Raw genomic sequence first — 21,293 nt, 5'->3', positions numbered from 1 at the left:
TCACAAAATCCAAGACCAAGAACAAACATTAAATCTGGAAATGGAAGTTATTCAACTACATAATAGCACACAGAACAATAGGCTGAATAGGTGTCCGGTATGTTAATTAACTTTAATATTAACTTTCTTTCTGCTGCTCGATTACAGTTTTTGGCTGCATATTTTACTACCTGCAGTTACTACGTGTAATCTGCAGAATAGGATTTTCTTTTTTCTTTTCTTAATGTTTTCTCTTGGTTCATGTCAGTCAGTATGAATTAATTTTGATATATAAGTCACACCTGACTATAAGTCAGCCAAACTATGAAAAAAAGTGCGACTTATAGTCTGGAAATATGGTAATTATACGCTTACAATACAGATTGTTTCAAAGCAGCTTTACATTAATAAACAGTAGAAAATAATGATCAATGATGCAAACTTCATCAAATTAAGATTCAAATTCCGCTGTAAAGCCGCTCTACAGAAGACAATAGTGTTGATACAGTTTAGTTCAATAACTGTGAAGTTCCAGCTATAAGCAGCTTTAAAGAAAAGAATTGTGTCATTATTCAGCTCAATTCGGTTCAATGTTGATTCAGTTCAGTTCAATAACTGTCAAAGTTGCAAAATGTATCAATTATGACACAAAGTAAAATCAGCTATAAAGCAGCTCTGCAGAAAACAGTGGTGTCATCATTTTACAAGTTTTGTTCACATCCAATAGTGTCAGTGCAGTCAAATCGATAATATTAAGTGCCTTTTAAGTGACTTTATCCTGTTTTATCCTATACGTGACTGAGCTTTTGCTGCCTCTTGTGTGTTGTCTATTTCCAGGCGTGTGCTGCCTACAGTTTCATCACCATTCCATCTCTCACGGGTATCTTTAGTCGTCTCAACCTATACCTGCTCTCTGGACAGGTAGCGCTGGCCAACCAGTGTCTGTCCCAGGGTTAGTGCTGGAGCCTCCCATACACAAAATATACCTTTTGTACATCTTTGTTTCTGCCTCTAATGGAGAATGAGGATTTAAAATACCCTTCATTCAAAACTTTGGAATCTTTAAGATTTTATTAATGTTTTTGAAAGAAGTCTTAAATACAGTAAAAATAGAAATATTCTGTAAAACTATTATAATATAAAATATTTAACATATTTTAAAATGTAATTTATTCCTGTGATGTGAAAAACTGAATTTTCAGCAGCCATTACTCCAATCTCAGAGTAAAGGTCCATTCACACCTAAGACTACAACTATAATGATAAGGATATAGTTTTAAAAATTAATCTAAATGTAAATGAATTGCAGAATCGGAACCACATCTACAACGATAAAAGCAAAGAGAAACAATTAAATTGGAATCACTTTCACAACAATTTTTTTTTCCAGCTGATGAATGATAAAAGTACTGTGACAGCCAATCAGAATCCATCCTGCTTTAAAGAGCTCGATCAAATATATATAGAATATATAAAAATAGAAATCAATTATTTTAGGGGCTGTTTACACAACACCGTTTTCAACTAAAAACTGAAGACGTTTTATGTGTTTTGGCCGTTCATTTACACTACAACAGTGTTTTAGGTGCCTGAAAACGCAAACTTTAGAAAACATGTTTCCAAGTGCAAGTTTACGTGCAAACAACAAAAACGCGGATCTCTGATTACGATGACGCCATGCACATGCGTATTACGTGTTCTGTTTATAGTGTTTCATCGCCATCTAAAGGCCTGACAGCAGAAAAAAGCATTTTTAGTCGGGTTTTTTTGCGGATCCGTGTGAATGGGGATAATTTTGACAATGGTGTCGACTGTACGTGGAAAACTCGAAGGAAAAACTTCTCCGTTTTAAGCATATTGTTGTCGTGTAGTTTTAGTGACATTTCGCACTGTTTGTACTGTGTTTTTTATCAAATAAATGCAGCTTGTAGGATTACAAATTTTATTTAAATGTTTAATTGAGCTTCCAATACAATAGTATAGAAACTGAGAAAGTTTATTAGTGTGAATTTTGTATCTAAGGTAAATGATGTCACAAACCTGCCTGTTCCTGTCTGTCCAGCTCTCTATTGTAAGTTAAATTGGTCAGAGCCCTGAGACTATCACCTTTTGTCTTTATGCACTGCCTGGCCCTTAAGATAATGTGAAGGTATCGGTGAAGAGTCTGGCTGATTGGATTAGGATATTTACATTACACTGTTATGCTGATTGGATTAGGATTGGTAACGCTCTCAGTCTAGGGCACATTCCTTAACCCAGATGCCTCATTTACATGCTTTTGTTTCCACCTTTATGTAACTCCTCCCCCTGAAAGGGTATATGAACTAAATGTATACTGCCTTAGTTAGACTTGATTGAGATGACTACAGCGACGCAATAAAGAACTTATACCTCAACAATCTCCTGGTCTGCAACTCTATCTTTTCTACACTTGAGAAGAAAAAGTTCACAACAAGCTTTAGTGAACAAAAGAGACTTCTTTCAAAAACACTATACAATCTTGAAGATTCCCAACTTTAGAATGTTCAAAAGTACAAAACTGACCTCAGATTGGGTTCAGAGCCTCTACCATGATCGACCACCAAGATTGAGTGTTTAATTATTGATTTGATATGGACTGAGAAAATGTTTGAGAAAAAATTATTTCTTTGTCCATTTCTTAGCGGACGCGTTTCTAAAGGCAGCGGTCAGTATTTTGCCGGAAGTTCCGCGTACCATCAGCATTGAGGGAAAACAGCGATCATCAGAGCCCTTCTTTCTCGAATTCATTAACAACTTCCTCTCCACACTGCTCGTAGTGCCGGTAATATATGCGTAAACATTTGCAGGAATGTTCTAGCCATGTCTCTAGTGCATATCTGAGCTCCATTGTTCACTATGTCTCATAGGACCATCCGGAGCAGGGTGTGCTGTATCTGGTGCGAGGGCTCTTGAATATGGTGCAGGACTACACCTGGGAGGATAACAGCGATGCCAAGGTCCGCGTCTACATCAGCGCTTTACCATTGCTAGCAGCAATGAGCCAGGAAAGCTATCTCTACACCATTCCTAAAGGTACCGCACTGAATCAATGCAGAAAGCTACTCTAACAAATATCATCTTCAAGTCTTTCTGACATTGAATTCTAAACGGAATCACTTTTGCTCTTGTTGCAGTGGATTCCAATGAAACCCTCTATGGAGGAGATCCCAAGTTCATCGCAGAGATCAACAAGTTGTGTGAGACTCTGATTGGTCAGGTTCTGGATCATTTAAAGACTCTGGGCCGAGATGAGGTGAGTATTAATCCAGGATACCGTGTCTCTAAAAAGTATCTGTAATCTTATAAATGTATGAATATCCCGCATTAGATAACAAAATATCATAGTATAATACCTTGTTAGGATTTACATGATTAAACAATAATTATAATGATTAAAATGAAATGGAAAGTAATGGAAATGTGCTTCCTGACTATGTACATTAGAGGGGACCAAGTTATTGTTTTTGCCGATTAATCGGTTCGATAGTTACTTCTTGGAACTAACGCTAATCAGAAAAAATCAGTGCTGATAGTAGCCGAACATTTGTTTTGGGGGGTTGTTTAATTTATCCTTGATCTGGAGCTTGAGGTTCTATAGTCTTTGGTTTCACAGCATAAAAGTGCCCGTAGAGGTGAAATGACACCAATCACAGACTCCACATGCAGTTTGTTGTAAAACGAGATGATGCTTTGCACAGAGATGGACACTGAAGAAAACAAATAAAAATAGCGGTTTCCATCCAAAGTTGTGAATTTAAAGGGTAACTAAACTCTAAAACAACTTTTTTAGTTAATGATCTGTAAGAATGGAGCTTCATAAATGCTGTTCATTGATTCCAGAACATTTTTTGACATTTGGGTTTAAAGTGTTTTAATTCTACAATATATGGTGTAAAAACGTCAGACTGCTGCCCTCTTCAGGTTTAACGGTGGCTATTGCAGTTGAATTTTCCTATTGGAAGTTGTGGTACCCTCTGACATCAGAGGGCACCAGCTAACCACGCCCTTGCCTACAGAGAGATGCGTCTTAGGTGCACAACTGTCATGTTATCTTGCATTCGGTATTATTATTATTATTGTGGTATTTATCTGTCCATCAAGAATTTAAGTCACTTATTTTTCAAAAATGATGTCTGGACCTCATCATCCATACAAACATAGGGTGAATTAAGGGTGATTGGGACATAAGGTCGAATGGGACAGTATAACTAATGAGTAAAAATAAAAACTTTTTTTGCTGAGCCCTTGCTGTGAGATCACATAATCAAAATTGGATGCCCTTATTGGTGTGACATCCTGTAGGTGGCCGGGGCAGGCACCAAGCAGGAAGTTGACCCTGAAACGCATGAACTGAGGAAAATGACATAAGCTTTTGCTAGTTTTCATAATAAGGTCCTAAAATTATCTTAGCTATTATATTATTCAAAGTTTTGATGGAAACATGAATATGATTCACTACTGATTCAAAATCAGTAAAACATGTGTTAAAGGGGAACTTGGCAACTATTTCAACTTAATAAAACTGTTTAGAAATCTTTTGGATGGTTTAATAACCTGTTCTGGTGAGAATGGTGACTTTCCCCGCTCCCCCCAGCGTTCTCAGGCTGAAAACCAACCTTGCAACATAGGGACTAACGTCCCGGTAAATTGGAAAAAGGAAGTCTCGTGAGAAGTGAGAACAAGCGAGAAACACAAACTGCTTAATGGCAATTCGACAAACACAAATGCCCTATGATACTGTGTATGAAGTATTACCCACCTCGGTAGACATAGTCCACATGATAAAGTTGGCCAGCTCCGATAATAACAAATGCACATGAGCAGCGGTTGAAAGGGGGTGGAGCCTGCCCCAAGTGAGTTTTTTTTCCGACAGTGTTGTGAAATATACACCCCACAGCTGTAGGGGGAGCTCGTTGAGACAATATGCGACAACAAAAGTGAAAATCAGCGAAGAAATGGCTAGAGTTGCAGAGTTCCTCTTTAATATCATGTTTCGATTTTCAGAATTAGGTTGTTTTTATTTAGTCCCATCCACCCAAATGATTTTGGGTGATTGGGACAGTGCTTAAAGGCTTTGCTAATTAAGAAAATGATTAACCTTGCAATAGAGAACCATTGTTTATGCTCTAAATCAGTGGTTCCCGACCTCTTTATTTGTGCAAGCCCTAATCAACCACAAAAATATTCATGATCTAGCTAGATTTTGTTAAAATAATCAACCAAATTCTGAAAATAGAAACATTATAGTTACATTTTTTTACTGATTTTGTTCCAGTAATAAACCATATTCATATTTCCATTAAGGGTTTGTGCAGGTTAAATGCGTTTGTCAAACAGTTAATTGGGGATGGAGCCACCCAACATCTCATCCAAATATTACCAAAAAAAAGAGAGAAAATATTTAGATCAGTTTACCTAATTTTTACCTAAAGAATTTTTGGTCCTGAAGCATTTTTTTAAATTGTTTAAATGATTTTTAAATGTTTTCAATGACTTTTAGCCTTCTTTTGCCTCAATTACATGTGTTGTACTGTATGAATTGTGGATGTATTTATAAAACATTGAGAAATAAAGTTGAACAGGAATAAATATAAATAATGAACAGAAAAAGAAATATTGCATATAAAAATATATCAAAGTATGAACTAACTTGTGCAATACAGTAAATATGCTTACACAACCCTAAATGATTGAAAAGATGTGCTGTCCCAATCACCCAAATATTACCCAAAATGGGAGTTTTGGCTTAGTTCACATAGTTTGCACAGAGTAGAAATTCAAAAACTGTCCCAGTCACCCTTAATTCACCCTACTTCTCGACAGTTTTCTGGTCACATGATCTGTTGAGGCAAAGTCATGACTTTTTGTTTTATTCGGTAAATGTGTTTCCATCATAGTTATTGCGCATGTTGGCTTATTGGATGAAAATAATTAGGTAACACTTTATTTCGATAGTCCACTTTAGACATTCTACTAACTGTAAGTAACTTTGCAGCTACATGTCAACTAACTCTCATTAGAGGATTAATAGACTGTCTGCTTAATATCTGCTAACTCTTTATTTTGTTGGTCCCCCAACAGACATTCTACTGACTATAAGTAACTTGGCAACTACAAGTCAACTTATTCTCCTAACCCGAACCCTAACCTAACAGTCTACACACAGTCTACTAATACTCTTAAGTTAATAGAATGTCTAAAGTGGACTATCAAAATGGTGTAACCAATAATTATCCACCTTAATTGAGCGCATACATCTTGAGAATTTATGCACATCTTTGCGTTTCCATCCAGCTTGTTTTTTATTAAAAGAAAATTTTATGCAATATCCCAAAATGCACATAAAAGTAGGTGGGTGGAATCAGTGAAATGCTAAAGTATGTGTACGGTACACATTATCATTATGGTACAATAAATCAAGGTCTGTGATGGTAACCTCTCACCTTTCATCTTAATACGCTGATTTAAACAAACAAACCAACCAAAGATTCACTTCTGATATGTGAAGATCCAGTGAGCTTTTATTTTGGGGGGTTGAGAGCAGATATTGCTATAAACTTGAGCAATGTTAAGTTGATCTTTATTTTAAACTCAGAATATCACACAAACCTGCAATGATGAAAAATGTTAAATTACATAAATATAATATTTAATCTTACTTTATTAACCGTACTAATAAGCAAAATTGGGTTAACAGTACGTGCACTTTTTAAAGTATTCTTACCTAAGAATGTACTGGGTAATATAAGGTAACTACAGGGGTTACAATTAGGTTATAAGTAGGTTCAGGGTTAGTACCTAGTTATTACACAGATATTGTAATCACTATAAGTACATAGTATGAACATGACTGTAAAATAATATGCTTCCCAAAAATTACTTAAGATAAACATCACATTTGTTTCATTAAACATTATTTTCCTGTGTCATATTCTTCTGCAAAGAATGGAGAGTTACTTTATTGGAAGCATTGTTACATTGCCAAGTGACAAAATTTTTTTTTTAGGGAGTAACACATGGCTGTAATGCATTACCCCAACACTGTGTGTAATATTAATGTGTATGATTTAGCATGGCTGCAGGTCTGATATCTTATATCTGTGCCGATGTGTGTGTGTTTAAGGGAGTGCGCAGGCAGGGCGGTCTGGCCTTCTCTCTGTTCGGCTGTCTGTTGGCTCATGGTGATCTACGGAACAACAAACTCAATCAGCTGGCTGTCAACCTGTGGAACCTCAGTCACAAACACGGCTTCTGTGAGACACGCACATCGGTGAGTCGTATGCAAGCACACGCACAGAGACGTTGATGTTCAAGAGTAAATATGTGTTGACCTCTGACTCTCATCCTCTCCAGGTTCGGACTCTAGAGTATATCAAACATCAGGCACAGCTGGCTGACATGAGCCATCTCTCTGACATCACCGCACGTCTGTCTCTGCAGTCCCGAGCCTGACGGACTGTCAGAAACCCTGAAACCATAACTAAAACTAACCTGTAGTTCAATCCTCTACAGTATGTCTTGTATCAAAAATCTTACATGACCTATTCATATTTCTTATTGTCTATAATGTCAGTTTGCACTTGTTTTTGTACAGTTTGTGTGCATAACAGGAATTATGTCATAAAATTCTCTAAATCATAATGCCTTGTTGATTTTGTTTGAGAACCAACAGGGTTGAAGACTTCAGGTTCAAAACGTCTTTGTTTCTCTGGATGAGTTTCTCTCAGAACTGGTTGGACACAGAGCTTATTTTTTGCAGTAATCCAAATTGTGTAAAACTCCAATTGGGTTCAAGGGTTACACCAACTTATAGTTTAGCCCACAAAAATACATCACTGTAGCACCCCAGCTGCTCCCAGGAAAACCTATTGCTATTAATGCCATTGCATCCCAGACAGCAACATAGTGTTGGCCCAGGTCCGGCCCACATCTGGTAAATCCACATGTACCAGATGTGGCCCGGATCTGGGCCGCCATTATGTTGCTGTCTGGGATTGGTGTATGAACTAATGGCAAGATTTTATAAAGTCCCCGTTACCTATAACAGGTGGAGGGTTTTTTTGGGGAATAATAAGTAGCTACTGGATATTGGTTGACATTGTTTACACAACCCAGGTGACATTCAACAAGGAAATATTTAATTAGCATCATTTTGAACTTAAGATTTACTTTAATATCTACAGCAATAAAGAAAAACAGGACGCAATTAATGTTACATCCACCTCTATCCTTTTATTACGTTCACACCTCAGCAGAGAATGAAGCGGCCTCCTGGCGACCGATACATTTATAACAGCACATTCACACTTCAATCAACACAAACATGCATTCACCTACCCGCTCACGCAAATGTGTACGATGTGTGCTTATCTCATCCTCGCGCATACAATGTAACAGAAGTGGTGAATTGTCCCATCAAGGATACCGCAGTATCCCCGGTAAGATCTAGCTGTGCGGACGCACGAAACCAAGCCTTGTTTGGATTTGAGCTATCATACTGAAGAATATCAAAGTATATTAGCATGGATTATAAGTTAAGAGCAATTGAATTACTTTTATTAATACATTGAGCAGCCGCCACCCTCTGTGGCAGGACAGGACCAGGGTCCCTCTCACAAACGAGGGTCCCTGACACCAAGAGCTCAGTAGAACTACAAATGGAGGGTGTCACAATTACATCTGAAGTGTGTCTTTCTGCTCTTTTATTAATTTTGTTCAACAGTCCAGGAAGTTTGATATTGTTGCACCTTCATTCTATAAAAACTATACACAGAACAAAGTCCAACAATAACAGGAAAGAGTTATTGAAAAAGACCGCCCAAACAGATGCGTGATTGGTCATTGTTCACTTCAGTGAATGGTTCGGTATGGGGCTGGTTTATGATGTGGGGACAAGCGAGCCTCCTGTCAGATGCTTTAGTCCAGCTCAATGGGGCTGCTGTCCTCCTGAGCTTCCTCACCCTCCTCTTCCTCACCTGAGCCCATTAGGCTATTCAATAGGTTTCCTAACACAAAGAAAGCAAACCAGAATATAGTCACTTTTAAATGTCTTCACAACATACCCTTAGATTAAACTGTGTTGTGTATTATGCTGAACAAAAATACTGCAAGTTAAATACAACTACAGAAAATTATTTTTCAGTTCTCTTTTCAAATTAATTTGTATAGCTCTTTTCACAATTCACATTATTTCAATGCAGCTTTACAGAAAATCATAATAATGATAATATCCTCACGCCTTATAGTCGCATCTTGCAAATTGGAGCTAGGCAATAATATTGTTTAAATTTCACAACAGTGCAATCTCTCTCTCTCTCTAATTACATTTTGCAATGAAATAAAAAAATTGGGCAGTTAAGATTTGTTAAATAGTTTCGAGTTTACTGTATGCTGAATGTATTAATGAATAAATTGGGTCTGAAATTGCGACCAAATCATGTCCCGAAAATCTGGTGAAAGTCTTCCCAAAACAGTGAGAGTGCTACAGGGAAGGACTAATGCTATTTGGCATGCTTCTGAAATTAAACATTCAACAAGACAAAAGAGCATCAGTGAGTGTTATTATTACAGTTAATTATAGTGATAGTTGGATTTTTTAAATGTACAGCAATTGCCTGCTAGGCTCCAATAAAAATGTATAACTAAATATGTTTTTTTTGTTCATTTTTACAAAGTGAGATAAAAGTGAAAGTTATCCTCAGGATACAACAGACGCTCTCCATAGACATCAAGCTGCATTTAACCCAAAATATTCATTTAAAAACAGAACTGTAGTGCATGTATGTTCGGTGTTTCACTCTTTTAGCCTAAGACAAATTCCATTTCAACATAGTATATATTTGAACTATTTTTTGAATATAATTGTATATGTGCTCCTTCATAATCTGGGTGCAATGGTGTTTCTGTATTCAAGCAGAGGCAGGGATGTTTCTTACCTAGCAAACCACCATATGATGACGACTGTTTAGGTGGCACTCCAAAGAACAGCTGTCCTATTCTATCCAGATACTGGGGTCAAGAGAAGAACAATGTGTGTTATAAACATTTAAGAAGTCCAGAAGTTTTAATTATTGAAAATTTAATCAATCTGAATAATGCCTGCAACTTCTAACATATTTTACTCTGTAATAACAATATAATTACATAGGACCCCGACTGAGACCCACTGATGTAGACAGCTCACTAGGTCAGGACCAGAGCTAGTGTTTCAGCCATTCTGTCTACCATTGAATCTCTAGGTACTGAGAAACTGCCAAAAAAACTTGTTTTTGATGTTAAAGAGCGTTATCAGTAACTTACCTCGTTGTACATAGGGTCTCTCTTCAGTGATGGCTGATACTGCTCACATAACACTGTAAAGACGGTCAACTTCCCACTGGAAATTAAACCACATATAATCCAGAGGTTGTGTTAACCGTTTTAATGCATTATTTGTTAAAACACTGATGGATCATTTAAAATATCAGTTAAAGCTATTTGGTCTGTTGCAGGGCTCTTTAACTCCAGTCCTTGGAGGGCCAGTATCCCTCAAACTTCAGAAACAATCTCAATGTAACCCATCTCTCTGTAATTTACAAGTAATTCTGAACAACTCTATTAGCTTGTTCCCATGTGCTTGTTTAGGGTTAGAGCTAAACTCTGGCAGTGACCCAAATGGAACCCTAACCCCTCGCGATCTTCCACCAAGTTCATATTTTCGTGCACTTTCGGCAAAAGTGAGCATTGCGAGCACCCTTCTGAAATCTAAAAGGACAAATGGGACACCCTAGAGGTCTTGTGGATTTAAAGGCTTAGTTCACCCAAAAATAAAATTTCTGTCATTAATTACTCACCCTCATGTCGTTCCAAACCTGTAAGACCTTTCTTCATCTTCGAAACACAAATTAAGGTATTTTTGATGAAATCCGAGAGCTTTCTGATCCCTCCATAGACAGCAACGTCATTGCAACTTTGACATTTGACGAAGGCCCAGAGAGGTAGTAAAGACATTGTTAAAATAGTCCATGTGACTACAGTGGTTACAGTGCAATGGTAATGTAACATTCCATTACAATGTAATTACAATGTAATGTTATGAAGCAATGAGACTACTTTGTTGAATAAAGTCATTAGTTTTGTTTGTTTGTTGCGCACAATTTCTTCTCTTCTGAGTCAGATCTCCTACAATATTCGCGCAATAAACACACGCTGGTCACGTTGATGCTCATGCAAGAGCTAGCCAATAATGAGGTGCCATTCTGACATAAAACCCGGAAGCACTGTTTACACTCACCAGCATAGGAGAATGACGTGGTAGAGAATAGATTGGGCAGAGAGTGTCGCACAAAAGGTATTCTCGTCTCTTTATAAACTACATTTAAACCACTGTAGTCACATGAACTATTTTAACAATGTCTTTACCTTTCTGGGCCTTGAAAGTTGCAATAACTTTGCTGTCAATGGAGGGATCAGAACACTCTCGGATCAAAATATCTTAATTTGTGTTCCAAAGATGAACGAAGGTCTTACTGTTTTGGAACTACGTGGTGTACATAATTTATGACAGGATTTTTATTTTCGGGTGAACTAACCCTTTAAAAGACATACGCACGAGGCAGCCATTTTACGTTCACAAGACCGTAAGTGCACACAAGGGGCTCTAAAGGTAGGACACTAGCCCTCCAGGACTGGGGTTGAAAAGCCTGGGTCTATTGTGTGTCCCTACTACCCATACTGTACATTCCCACAGCAAAGGAAGCTAACAAGCATTAGAAGTTAGGAAACATCATGTTTTAAATAGACTGGAAAAGATGCTTAAGTAAGAAGTTGGTTGGAGAATTTCATAGGATACCCTTTCTTTAATGCGGGTGACCAGATCTCAAGACCAGACTGTTTTTGTGTATGTTTGTTTTTTACAGGAGAATAAAAATACACATTACGATAGAAGAATAAATAGAAAAAGTCAAGAACCAGCTAAAAAGCTCTTGGTAAGACTAAAATAGCTCGGTATAGCAGTCACACTGATATCAAACGTCGCAATACTTTACCGATGCATAAAAATAGAGCATGACAGAAAACGTCCATCCAGACTGTCAAAGTGATTATTTTTAGAACACTTTCTGACATCCACAGAATTTTACAATGTAGAGCATTCAAAAATAATGACAAGAGCCTAATGCTGAAATCAAAAGCATGAATACAGTCTCTTACCCATCCACAGCCAGCAGGAGGAACCACAGGAAATTGAGGAGAGGCTGCACAAATGGAGGGCCCTTCTCTATAGATGGGTGCTTCTGTGTGTATGTGGTGAACACCACCAACGCGCTAGTCTTGTTTTTTAGACAAAGGAACCTGCAGCCAAGACAAGATGATGAGATATATACCAATCATAAGGAAAATAAAACAGGAATCAACATATATTTACAGAATATTATATTGACTATGTGACAAGCACGAAAATGTTCGCATCAAGTTTAGTTGACTAGATGGGCAAGATGTACAGTAGTTCATACATCATACTCGTGCACTATTTTCCAATTATTCTAAATATTTTCCAATTATTCTAAATGCTATTCATATGATGGCTTTGTGTGAGAAACAAACCCAAACTTATGATGTTCCCTTTTGTTTTCGGTTCACTCAATATTGCACAAGCAGCTGACACAAGGGAAAGAGCTTTCTCCAAAAACCTGAGGCGCCAGTATCTCCTTTGTTTAAGGGACTTATCCAGGCATCCGATGGGCACAAAAGTTGCGTGTTCAAACGGGGCTGCACCCACACTGAAGCCGCTGTAAGTGAGACAGTTTCCACTGCAGCCGTTGGACCGGAAGTCATTTCCAATGGAGAGTGGTACGGGAGTTGCATGGAGGTCTGATGATATGCTTATGCAGAAACTTCGGATCTGATTTGAGCTTCGGATGCATTGACATTTTTTTTCTTCTGTGGCTAGAACGTATGCATCCGGATGTGATGTGTTTTAATCAAAACTATGAGCGTTAAGTTAGAATTACAAAATAATGTTAAAGTGTTAAACTATTGGTAAACACTATTTCTGTAAAATGTTATTTATTATTATTAATAATTATTTTATATTCATTAAATCAATATTAATGTTGATTAGCTCTATAAAATCTACTATGGTTTTATTTTAGATTTATTGAGGTTCATTTGTTTTGTGTGGATATATTCATACATGCATTACAATTGGTAACACTTTACAATAAGGTTCATTAGTTAACATAAGTTAATATAAGTTAATAACTAACATGAACTAACCATGAGCAATACATTTGTTACTGTATTTGTTAATCTTTGTTAATGTTAGTTAATAAAAATAAAGCATTCGCACCACCAGTAAGAATTCTGAAGTGATGCAAGCCTTCAGAATTGGTTGTTGTGACTTTTATTTTGACAGCACGGCGGACTTTTATTTTGACAGGGCTGAGCCAGAGCCTGAGCATACAGTGCTCGCATTCTCCGTGTCCATTAGTTTACAATCTGTCTAACAGTCCTGTCTAATACGATATTAGATAGAACTGTTATTCAGAGAAAGTAGAAAGTATATGAAAAGGTATTAGCGTATGCCGTGTGGTTTGATGTACAGTGTTGCTAGCTGAGCAGAAATACAAAATCATGTTTGGCTTGGTTCCCTCAAAGTTGCGTTGGATTTTCTCCTTAGCCTAAAGGTTAAGAGGCCCAAATCTATCACGTTATTCCATGTTCATAGAGTTAGTTTCTGAAGTAAATATATTTTTTAATGGCGGGTGCTGATGTTTCGCATGCGTTCGGCCAATCAGCGTACACTTAGATCACTGGTAGATCCTATTGTGCTGGTTTAGACCCTACTCTGAAGTAGGAACTAAATTAGTTCCTCCAAAACGTGTTCCTAAAACTAAAATTGTTCCTAGTTCCTGCGGTGCGAACATGCCACAAAACGGGTACCTCTGCCAATCGTTCGACTTCTCTATGAAAAGGTTCCTCCGGTGCGAAAGCCCCTTTGAACTCCCCTAAACCTGCGTCCTCACACATACTGTTTGCAAAAGCTGACCTCCACCCCTCCCCTGGAGCCTGCGGTTTAATCATGTTTGGCCAATCAGACGATGGGAATGACGGCATGTTACTGGCAGCCTCTGAGGAGTAAGAATGGTCAAGTACAGCGGAGGAGTCCGTCTTGCATTCCCTGTCAGATCTGGAGTTCCTAACCAATGCTAATCATGGTGACACGCAGATGTTTCAGTATTGTGGCAGCATGGATTTTTTTTATCTGAAAGGCGTGGAGATGAGCCAGATTTCCAAGCGAAAGTCTATCAGGACAGACACATCCAGTACTGGTTCGGGTCCACTGTGTGGTGGCAGGGCAGCTTTCTGCATCTATAAAGATGCGAAGAAAGTGTAGCATATCATTTGCCTAGAACTACTGCCAGTGCATCAGTCGCTCAAAATGTTTCATCTGGAGTTACAGAACCACCATGTTCTTGTTTGTATGGACAACACTGAATTGTGGTGTGGACATGTAGTCGTGACAAGGGCAAGTCCCAGGAGTAAGGAGACCACGTCCAGAGATCGTAATGATGATTTGGAACATTTTCGCAAGAGTGGAGGTAGATCTTTTTGCCTCCGTGGAGAACATTCATTGCCCGATTTTCTGTTCAGTGTTGCATGCCTATCTGGGAATGGGTGCACTGCCACGCAAATGCCAAGCAAAAGTGCTTTTCCGGAGAAGTGCATGTGCATGTGGTCATTTGAAAAAAATCAAGGGGCACTGGCAGACTGTCATGCTGTCAGTGAATAATAATGATACATGCCAGTTTTACTGTCGTCAGTATCTCTTTAATGGTGAAGTGCTGGCTTTGTACTGCTTTTAATGAGGCTGTATGATACTGCTGATGGTGGTGTTGATATTTGTGTCACCACCACGATATTATGTGATGGGTTGCCATTCACACAATAGGCAACAAGGTGACTTGTTGAGATTTTCCTCTCAACAGCTCCACTCTTGAGCTGGGCCAGTTCTTCACTGCAACAGTGTAATTAAACACGGTTCCATAGAGTCAGCTACTAACACAATGTTGAGTGAACCAAAATCGAAAGGGAATGTCTCTTGTTACTTACGTAATCACGGTTCTCTGAGATGAGGGAACAAGTCATTCCATACAAGTATATGAGACATGTTACGCCTCATTGCCTTCAATCGAAAGATTTTGAGGAATTGGTGCTTGGACACCATTGGCCAGTGTTTTACACCGCCATTACTCAATAGGGCTTCATTATCTTTGGAGAAAGTTGTTTCCCAAATAAGTCAACAACTAACTGTCTGTTAAGTAGCTCTCAAATCAAAATTTTTTTTCAGTTTCAGGAATTAACTATTTCTTTACGAGCTGATTTCACACTGAAACTCCAGAACTCACTGTAAGACGGCTTGTGCTACAAACATGTCCACCTCTCCATGAAATCCTCGTGCTGATGAATACTCCACCAGCATCTGTGCACAACCCTCTCCATCAGACGAGTGCAGGAAATGATAGCGGGATTCACTGTAGTTTTGCTCTAGATGCAAACAAATAAATTATGCAGGGTACACATTCTCAAAACAGCTGGTTGATCATTGATTGGATGATCATTGTCATGTGTCTGTTTTACCTTTCCACAATGTGAGTGCCAGCAGCTGGTGTAGTTTAGGGTGGCCCAACTTCCCCGACCCTCCTGATGACCACTTGATCGCTCTGGAGACAAATGCTACTCTCTCTGGTGAATTTGGGTCCATACGGCTAAAGAGTTTAGTCAAATGCTCTAGAACACACATCAAGAATGTAATTAAAAGGCATCATGTAACTTCTGCAGATGAAAAATAACCAAAGGAGATTTGAACAATATTTCTGCATAGGATCGAGCAAAATTGGATATTTATCATATTCTGTATTACTTTGTTTACCAAATAAAATGAAAAAAATATTGTCAATATTTTGCAGGTCTAATTTTGCTATCAAATATTGCCATAGACTTTCATAAAAACAGTTTAGCACCTGCGCCTTGTCTCATCACGTGACTGAAAGAGCATTAAGACAAAGAGAGTGTCTCTGAATCAGCAAATCAGTTAAGTTTAAGTTAATTTAAAACAATTTTAAATAATATTTCTGCATTTCAATGAATTAGTTCAATATTCAAATCAAAATTGATATTGGTGCATATAAATGAAAACAATGTTTTCTATGGTTAATGACAAAGAACTTTTAAATTAAAACATGCCTTGATTATTTTAAACGTAACACTAAACATTTTGAATATGACTAAAATAACTGTTGGTTGAAATGATGGTTCCAATGACTGAGCAAAAAAAAAAAAAAAAAAAAAAAAAAATTAACCAATTTGGAGGAACAACATAATATCAGGATATACTGAATAGCGTAAAAATATATAGACATTTTTAAAATAATATGTAATGTCTTATTTAACTATATTCCCAGTGTCATATGTTTACAAAGAGTACCACACATAACAGAGTTAATCATGCAAAGCTATTGCATTTAACAGCTTGGTGCTGCAGTACAATTAACTCATTGTTGACTATCATTTAAAACATTTGTTTTAGCCTAAAAATGAATAAACATCCTGAATATTCAGAGCTAACTACATGTAAAGTAAAATATAACCACACCTCAAACTATACAGTGTTTGCCAAAATAACAATCACCAACATAATATGATTTTCAATAAACTCACCTAGTGTCTCATCATCTATTTTGGCCCCTGATTTCTCCAGGGACTCTAATACCAGCATGGACAGATCTGCAGCACTGTTTTGCTGCTCAGGAAACACAGAGAGGGGGGGGGGGGGGGTTAGTCTACTAAAAGCCTACTGTCTCAGAAACAACTGAACTGTTCAAAGCTTTAATGAAATGATAAATTAGAGCCTCTATATGAGTTATAGAGATGACAGAGAAACACATACCTGATTATAACTAAAGAAGAGCAAAGCTCCATTGTACATCAACTCTCTGGCCTCTGCATACTTCGCTTGTGACATGTACCTGCACCCAAAGCAAACTGTTATTATTAACATGATGTTTCTGTGGTCACACAGGGGTCATGGAACAAAGAACAATAATTCATCATTTTATTATTAATTAAACAATAATTAATAAACAATAATAATTTTAAGTATGCATGAAACGGAAGTTGCGATAGTCATTTCTTCCCGATTGTGACGTATAAGTGAAACGGCTCTTCAGGATGGGGTGGGATGGGGAAGTTATTTTGAATTAAGATTATAAAGGCACATGAATTGATATATATACACATACTGTAAATGATGTGCACAGATAATACATAAATTACATTAAAAATAAGAATTGTCCATTTGACTTCAAAATATATGTGCAATGTTCTTAGAAATATATTATTTGTATTGATGTTGGCTTTGACACATTTATCCCATTTTCAAATTTACATTTGGCCTTATAAAGATCATGTTTTTTTTGTTTTTTTTAAACAAATACCATTCATTTTGGGTGTAAATCACACCATAAGACATTTTACAACATGAATTAACCGTGTCTTATCATGAAAGCGTATGCAGTGATCCCTTTTTATAATTACATTTCCTGTTTTTTTTTCTGAATGTTCCTCCATATACAGGAGTTGGACAAGTAAACTGAAACACCTGGGGGGTATTCCAGAAAGCAGGTTAAGTGACATACCGGTTCCAAAAATGGAGGTAATTTTCAGAGTACGTAAGAAGACAGCAACTCACTCCCAGAACATAACCTACAGGTTCTGTGGTTAGTTTACTTCAGAGGTGTTCAGTGGCACATGCTATTGATAAAACTCCAGTGGGTGTGACAGATTGTGCACAATATTATATATGTTATATCAACATATAAAGCACTATAAAAACAAGTTGTTTTTTTTTACTTTGGCAAAAGGACGTTTTCTATGCTATAATGTATTTCTATACTAAAAAAAAAATCATATAGGCTACCTTTCCTTTCAAACAATGTGGAAGCGAAATGATTTAACATAAAAATAAAATTAAAAACTTGTACAGCCTTGTCAATTCATCGCTCTGTTGAGAATTTCTTGTGTGTTAACCGTGAACATACTCTGTCTGGGTTGGCTGAACTTTGACAGTAAGATAATCTTGCTTTCTGGAATACCTCCCTTTGTTTTAGACAATCATTTATTAGTATGGTGTAGGCAGGGCCTTCTTTTGCAGCCAATACAGCATCAAGTCCTTCACAGTGGCCAGAAGGGATTTTGAGGCATTTCTCTTCCAGAACAGTGAACAGGTCACCATGTGATGCTGGTGGAGGAAAACGTTTTCTGTCAACCAAAGTGGCACAAAAGTATTTAGATCTGGGGACTATGCAGGCCATGGGAGACGTTCAACTTCACTTTCATGTTCATCAAACCATTCTGTCACAAGTCTTGCTGCATTATCATTCTGATAGACGGCACCCCCATCAGGGTACAATGTTTTAACCATTGGGTGCACATGGTCCTCCAGAATGCTTCAGTAGTCCTTGGCAGTCCATCAAGCACAGTGGTTTTATGTTTTTTGAATACAATGCGGGTTAGTACCTGGACATCCATTTCAGACAGCTTCCTCTTGCGTCGACAGTTACTTCTGTTGGATGTGGTTCGTCCTACATGGTGGTATGCCAATATTACCCTAGATACCACAGCTTTCTATACACCACAAAGACTTGCTGTCCTGGTCACCGATGAGCCAGCGAGACGCGCACCAACCATTTTTTCTCTTTTGAACTCTGATATGTTTCCAATTATGTTGTGTGGATTTCATATTTTATGTACAGCTATGCTCTTGCTCATGCTAAACCAATCTTTACACTCTGCTCTTACTGACAGAATGTGCAATAGGTGAAGATTGGCTACTAGGAAGAAAACATGGGATCATTTTTGGCAGCATATAAAAGTGGTGTAAATGAATAGGACTGCTTAACAATTGTTTAATTATCATGTGCTTTTGTTTTGGTTGTATTCCACGGATGGTGACTAGCGGCTGAATGTGTAATTGTAAGGCGATTACTGAATAATGTGGGGATGTGCTCTGAGGTTTTGACTGTTGAAAAATAACAAAAATTGAATTATAAAAAAAAATATTGGCTATATATGCAGTAGTCAACAATTGAATGGGATCAAAAAAGTTAATCAAAGTACAAATGGTAAATGGACTGCATTTATATAGCCCTTTCACAGACCCAATGGCCACCAAAGCGCTTTACATATATGCCTCTCATTCACCCAGTCATTCATACACCGACTTTAGTGTCAGCCATGCAAGGTGCCACTCAGCTCGTCGGGAGCAGCTGGGGTTAGGTGTCTTGCTCATCGACTCCTCGACACTAGGTCAGGTGGAAACGGGGATCGAACCACCAACCTTTCGGTTTGTAGACAACCTACATGAACCACTGAGCCACTGTCGCTACAAGAACGAGTATTGTTCAAAATGATCAACTATGGGTATTATAATACGATGAAAGGTTTTGATCCACTTCAAATGTTGAATACTGTGTGTACATATGTGTATATACACTCACCTAAATGATTATTAGGAACACCATACTAATACTGTGTTTGACCCCCTTTCACCTTCAGAACTGCCTTAATTCTACGTGGCATTGATTCAACAAAGTGCTGAAAGCATTCTTTAGAAATGTTAGCCCATATTGATAGGATAGCATCTTGCAGTTGATGGAGATTTGTGGGATGCACATCCAGGGCACGAAGCTCCCGTTCCACCACATCCCAAAGATGCTCTATGAGGTTGAGATCTGGTGACTGTGGGGGGCCATTTTAGTACAGTGAACACATTGTTCATGAAACCAATTTGAAATGATTCGAGCTTTGTGACATGGTGCATTATCCTGCTGGAAGTAGCCATCAGAGGATGGGTACATGGTGGCCATAAAGGGATGGACATGGTCAGAAAAAATGCTCAGGTAGGCCGTGGCATTTAAACGATGCCCAATTGGCACTAAGGGGCCTAAAGTGTGCCAAGAAAACATCCCCCACACCATTACACCAGCACCACCAGCCTGCACAGTGGTAACAAGGCATGATGGATCCATGTTTTTATTCTGTCTACGCCAAATTCTGACTCTACCATCTGAATGTCTCAACAGAAATCAACACTCATCAGACCAGGCAACATTTTCCAGTCTTCAACTGTCCAATTTTGGTGAGCTCTTGCAAATTGTAGCCTCTTTTTCCTATTTGTAGTGGAGATATTATCTGATCTGTAAAATCTTTCATAATTATGTTGATTGTCTCTCAATAGTGAGTAGACACATTTAGGCACCAAATAGAGGGACCTTCAAATTCAATGCCTATAAAGGCAATCTTTGTAGGCAGCACACTAGGTTGAAACAATAATGTCCAAAAAATCAATTTAGGTAACGTTAACGTTAGCTTGCCTGGTTTTGAGACCATGATGACAAAAAGGCTGCCTGTAAGTTAGGCAGCTCAATGGACAGCAGGTCAAAAAAAGGAAAAAAGAATGAATGACAGATAATATTTTAAGAAATAATTTCTTTATAATAATGTCTTTATCACATTGGTCTACATTGTGGTCTAAATCTGATTATTTTAGACAGAGAAATTTCTCAATTCTGCCGGTTTAAAAGCTATATTGTTAAAACGCTTAAATTCAAAGAAATGTCCGAATTAATCTGATTGGCGTATAATATAACATTAATTTTGGTGAAGTACTATTCATATCATAGTTTAATTGATGAATTATTCAGCTGGTGCAAATATAAAACAACCTTGTTCTTCAGATTAGCATGTAGCTAAACAGGCTCACGCTGATATTTTGTCATGAATGACGTAGAAAGCAGCCAATCAGAAATTAGATATGACACAATGGGCGAGACAGGATGAGTAGCTGGCCAATCAGCGTAACAGAGGAACATACTCAGTTGACAACAAGAAAGATCTGGAAGCGACTGGGCCCGGACTAGTCATTATTACTCCGGCAAATAGCTATAAAGCTTACCTGAAGAATAATGTGCGGTACATCTGATGGGCCTCATAATAATCTCCTCTCTCCACACTGGCTCTCAGTTTGCCCTCCACTCGCTGTACTCCTCCGCGGTTCCTCGCGCTGGAGCTCTTCAGAGACTCCTGCTCCGACATGACTGCTCCGAACAACCAAACGCGATCACTGAGCCTTCAGACTCGCCGTACTCACAATTACATATGGCAGCCACAGACTGACGGATAGATATTTCTAATATATTTGTTTTCTCGTTTTAGAACCATCACAAGAAAAGGCTACACACTTTTGGCACAACAGA

General features: G+C 38.0%; 2 protein-coding genes across 4 annotated transcripts in view; one reads left to right on the top strand and one right to left on the bottom strand.

Annotated features, from left to right (window-relative positions):
- vps35l (VPS35 endosomal protein sorting factor like) overlaps positions 1–7,641 on the top strand; it is a 322,653-nt gene extending 315,012 nt beyond the window's left edge. For all 3 annotated transcript variants that reach the window (XM_077205954.1, XM_077205953.1, XM_077205956.1), the window contains 6 exons: positions 817–931; positions 2,643–2,782; positions 2,868–3,033; positions 3,135–3,253; positions 7,124–7,270; positions 7,354–7,641. In XM_077205954.1, coding sequence (XP_077062069.1) covers positions 817–931; positions 2,643–2,782; positions 2,868–3,033; positions 3,135–3,253; positions 7,124–7,270; positions 7,354–7,452 — 786 coding nt within the window. In that variant the 3' untranslated portion in view covers positions 7,453–7,641. The remainder of the gene's footprint in view (positions 1–816; positions 932–2,642; positions 2,783–2,867; positions 3,034–3,134; positions 3,254–7,123; positions 7,271–7,353) is intronic.
- A 571-nt stretch (positions 7,642–8,212) lies between these two features.
- Positions 8,213–21,176, bottom strand: get4 (guided entry of tail-anchored proteins factor 4). Its single transcript, XM_077205979.1, has 9 exons — positions 20,993–21,176; positions 16,928–17,006; positions 16,699–16,780; positions 15,619–15,768; positions 15,387–15,525; positions 12,190–12,330; positions 10,300–10,375; positions 9,936–10,008; positions 8,213–9,005 (listed from the first exon to the last, which is right to left on the bottom strand). Exons 1-9 carry the CDS (start codon positions 21,130–21,132, stop codon positions 8,917–8,919), a joined length of 969 nt encoding a protein of 322 aa, XP_077062094.1. The 5' UTR covers positions 21,133–21,176; the 3' UTR covers positions 8,213–8,916.
- Between the last annotated feature and the right edge of the window lie 117 nt (positions 21,177–21,293).

The sequence above is a fragment of the Siphateles boraxobius genome, unplaced genomic scaffold (genome assembly GCF_051911475.1).
Source record: "Siphateles boraxobius isolate OS27281-9 unplaced genomic scaffold, OSU_SipBor_1 55, whole genome shotgun sequence".
NCBI classification, from domain to species: domain Eukaryota; kingdom Metazoa; phylum Chordata; class Actinopteri; order Cypriniformes; family Leuciscidae; genus Siphateles; species Siphateles boraxobius.
The sequence above is the reverse complement of the archived record's forward strand: the minus strand, read 5'-3'. Positions and strand labels throughout refer to the sequence as shown.

Excerpts from the sequence above, each read along its gene's own strand:
- get4 (XM_077205979.1), bottom strand. The coding sequence starts at position 21,132 with ATGTCGGAGCAGGAGTCTCTGAAGAGCTCCAGCGCGAGGAACCGCGGA. Across the intron at positions 15,526-15,618 it reads GGCACTCACATTGTGGAAAG|AGCAAAACTACAGTGAATCC; the intron begins GTAAAACAGACA and ends GTTTGCATCTAG. Across the intron at positions 9,006-9,935 it reads ATCATATGGTGGTTTGCTAG|GAAACCTATTGAATAGCCTA; the intron begins GTAAGAAACATC and ends TCTTTGTGTTAG.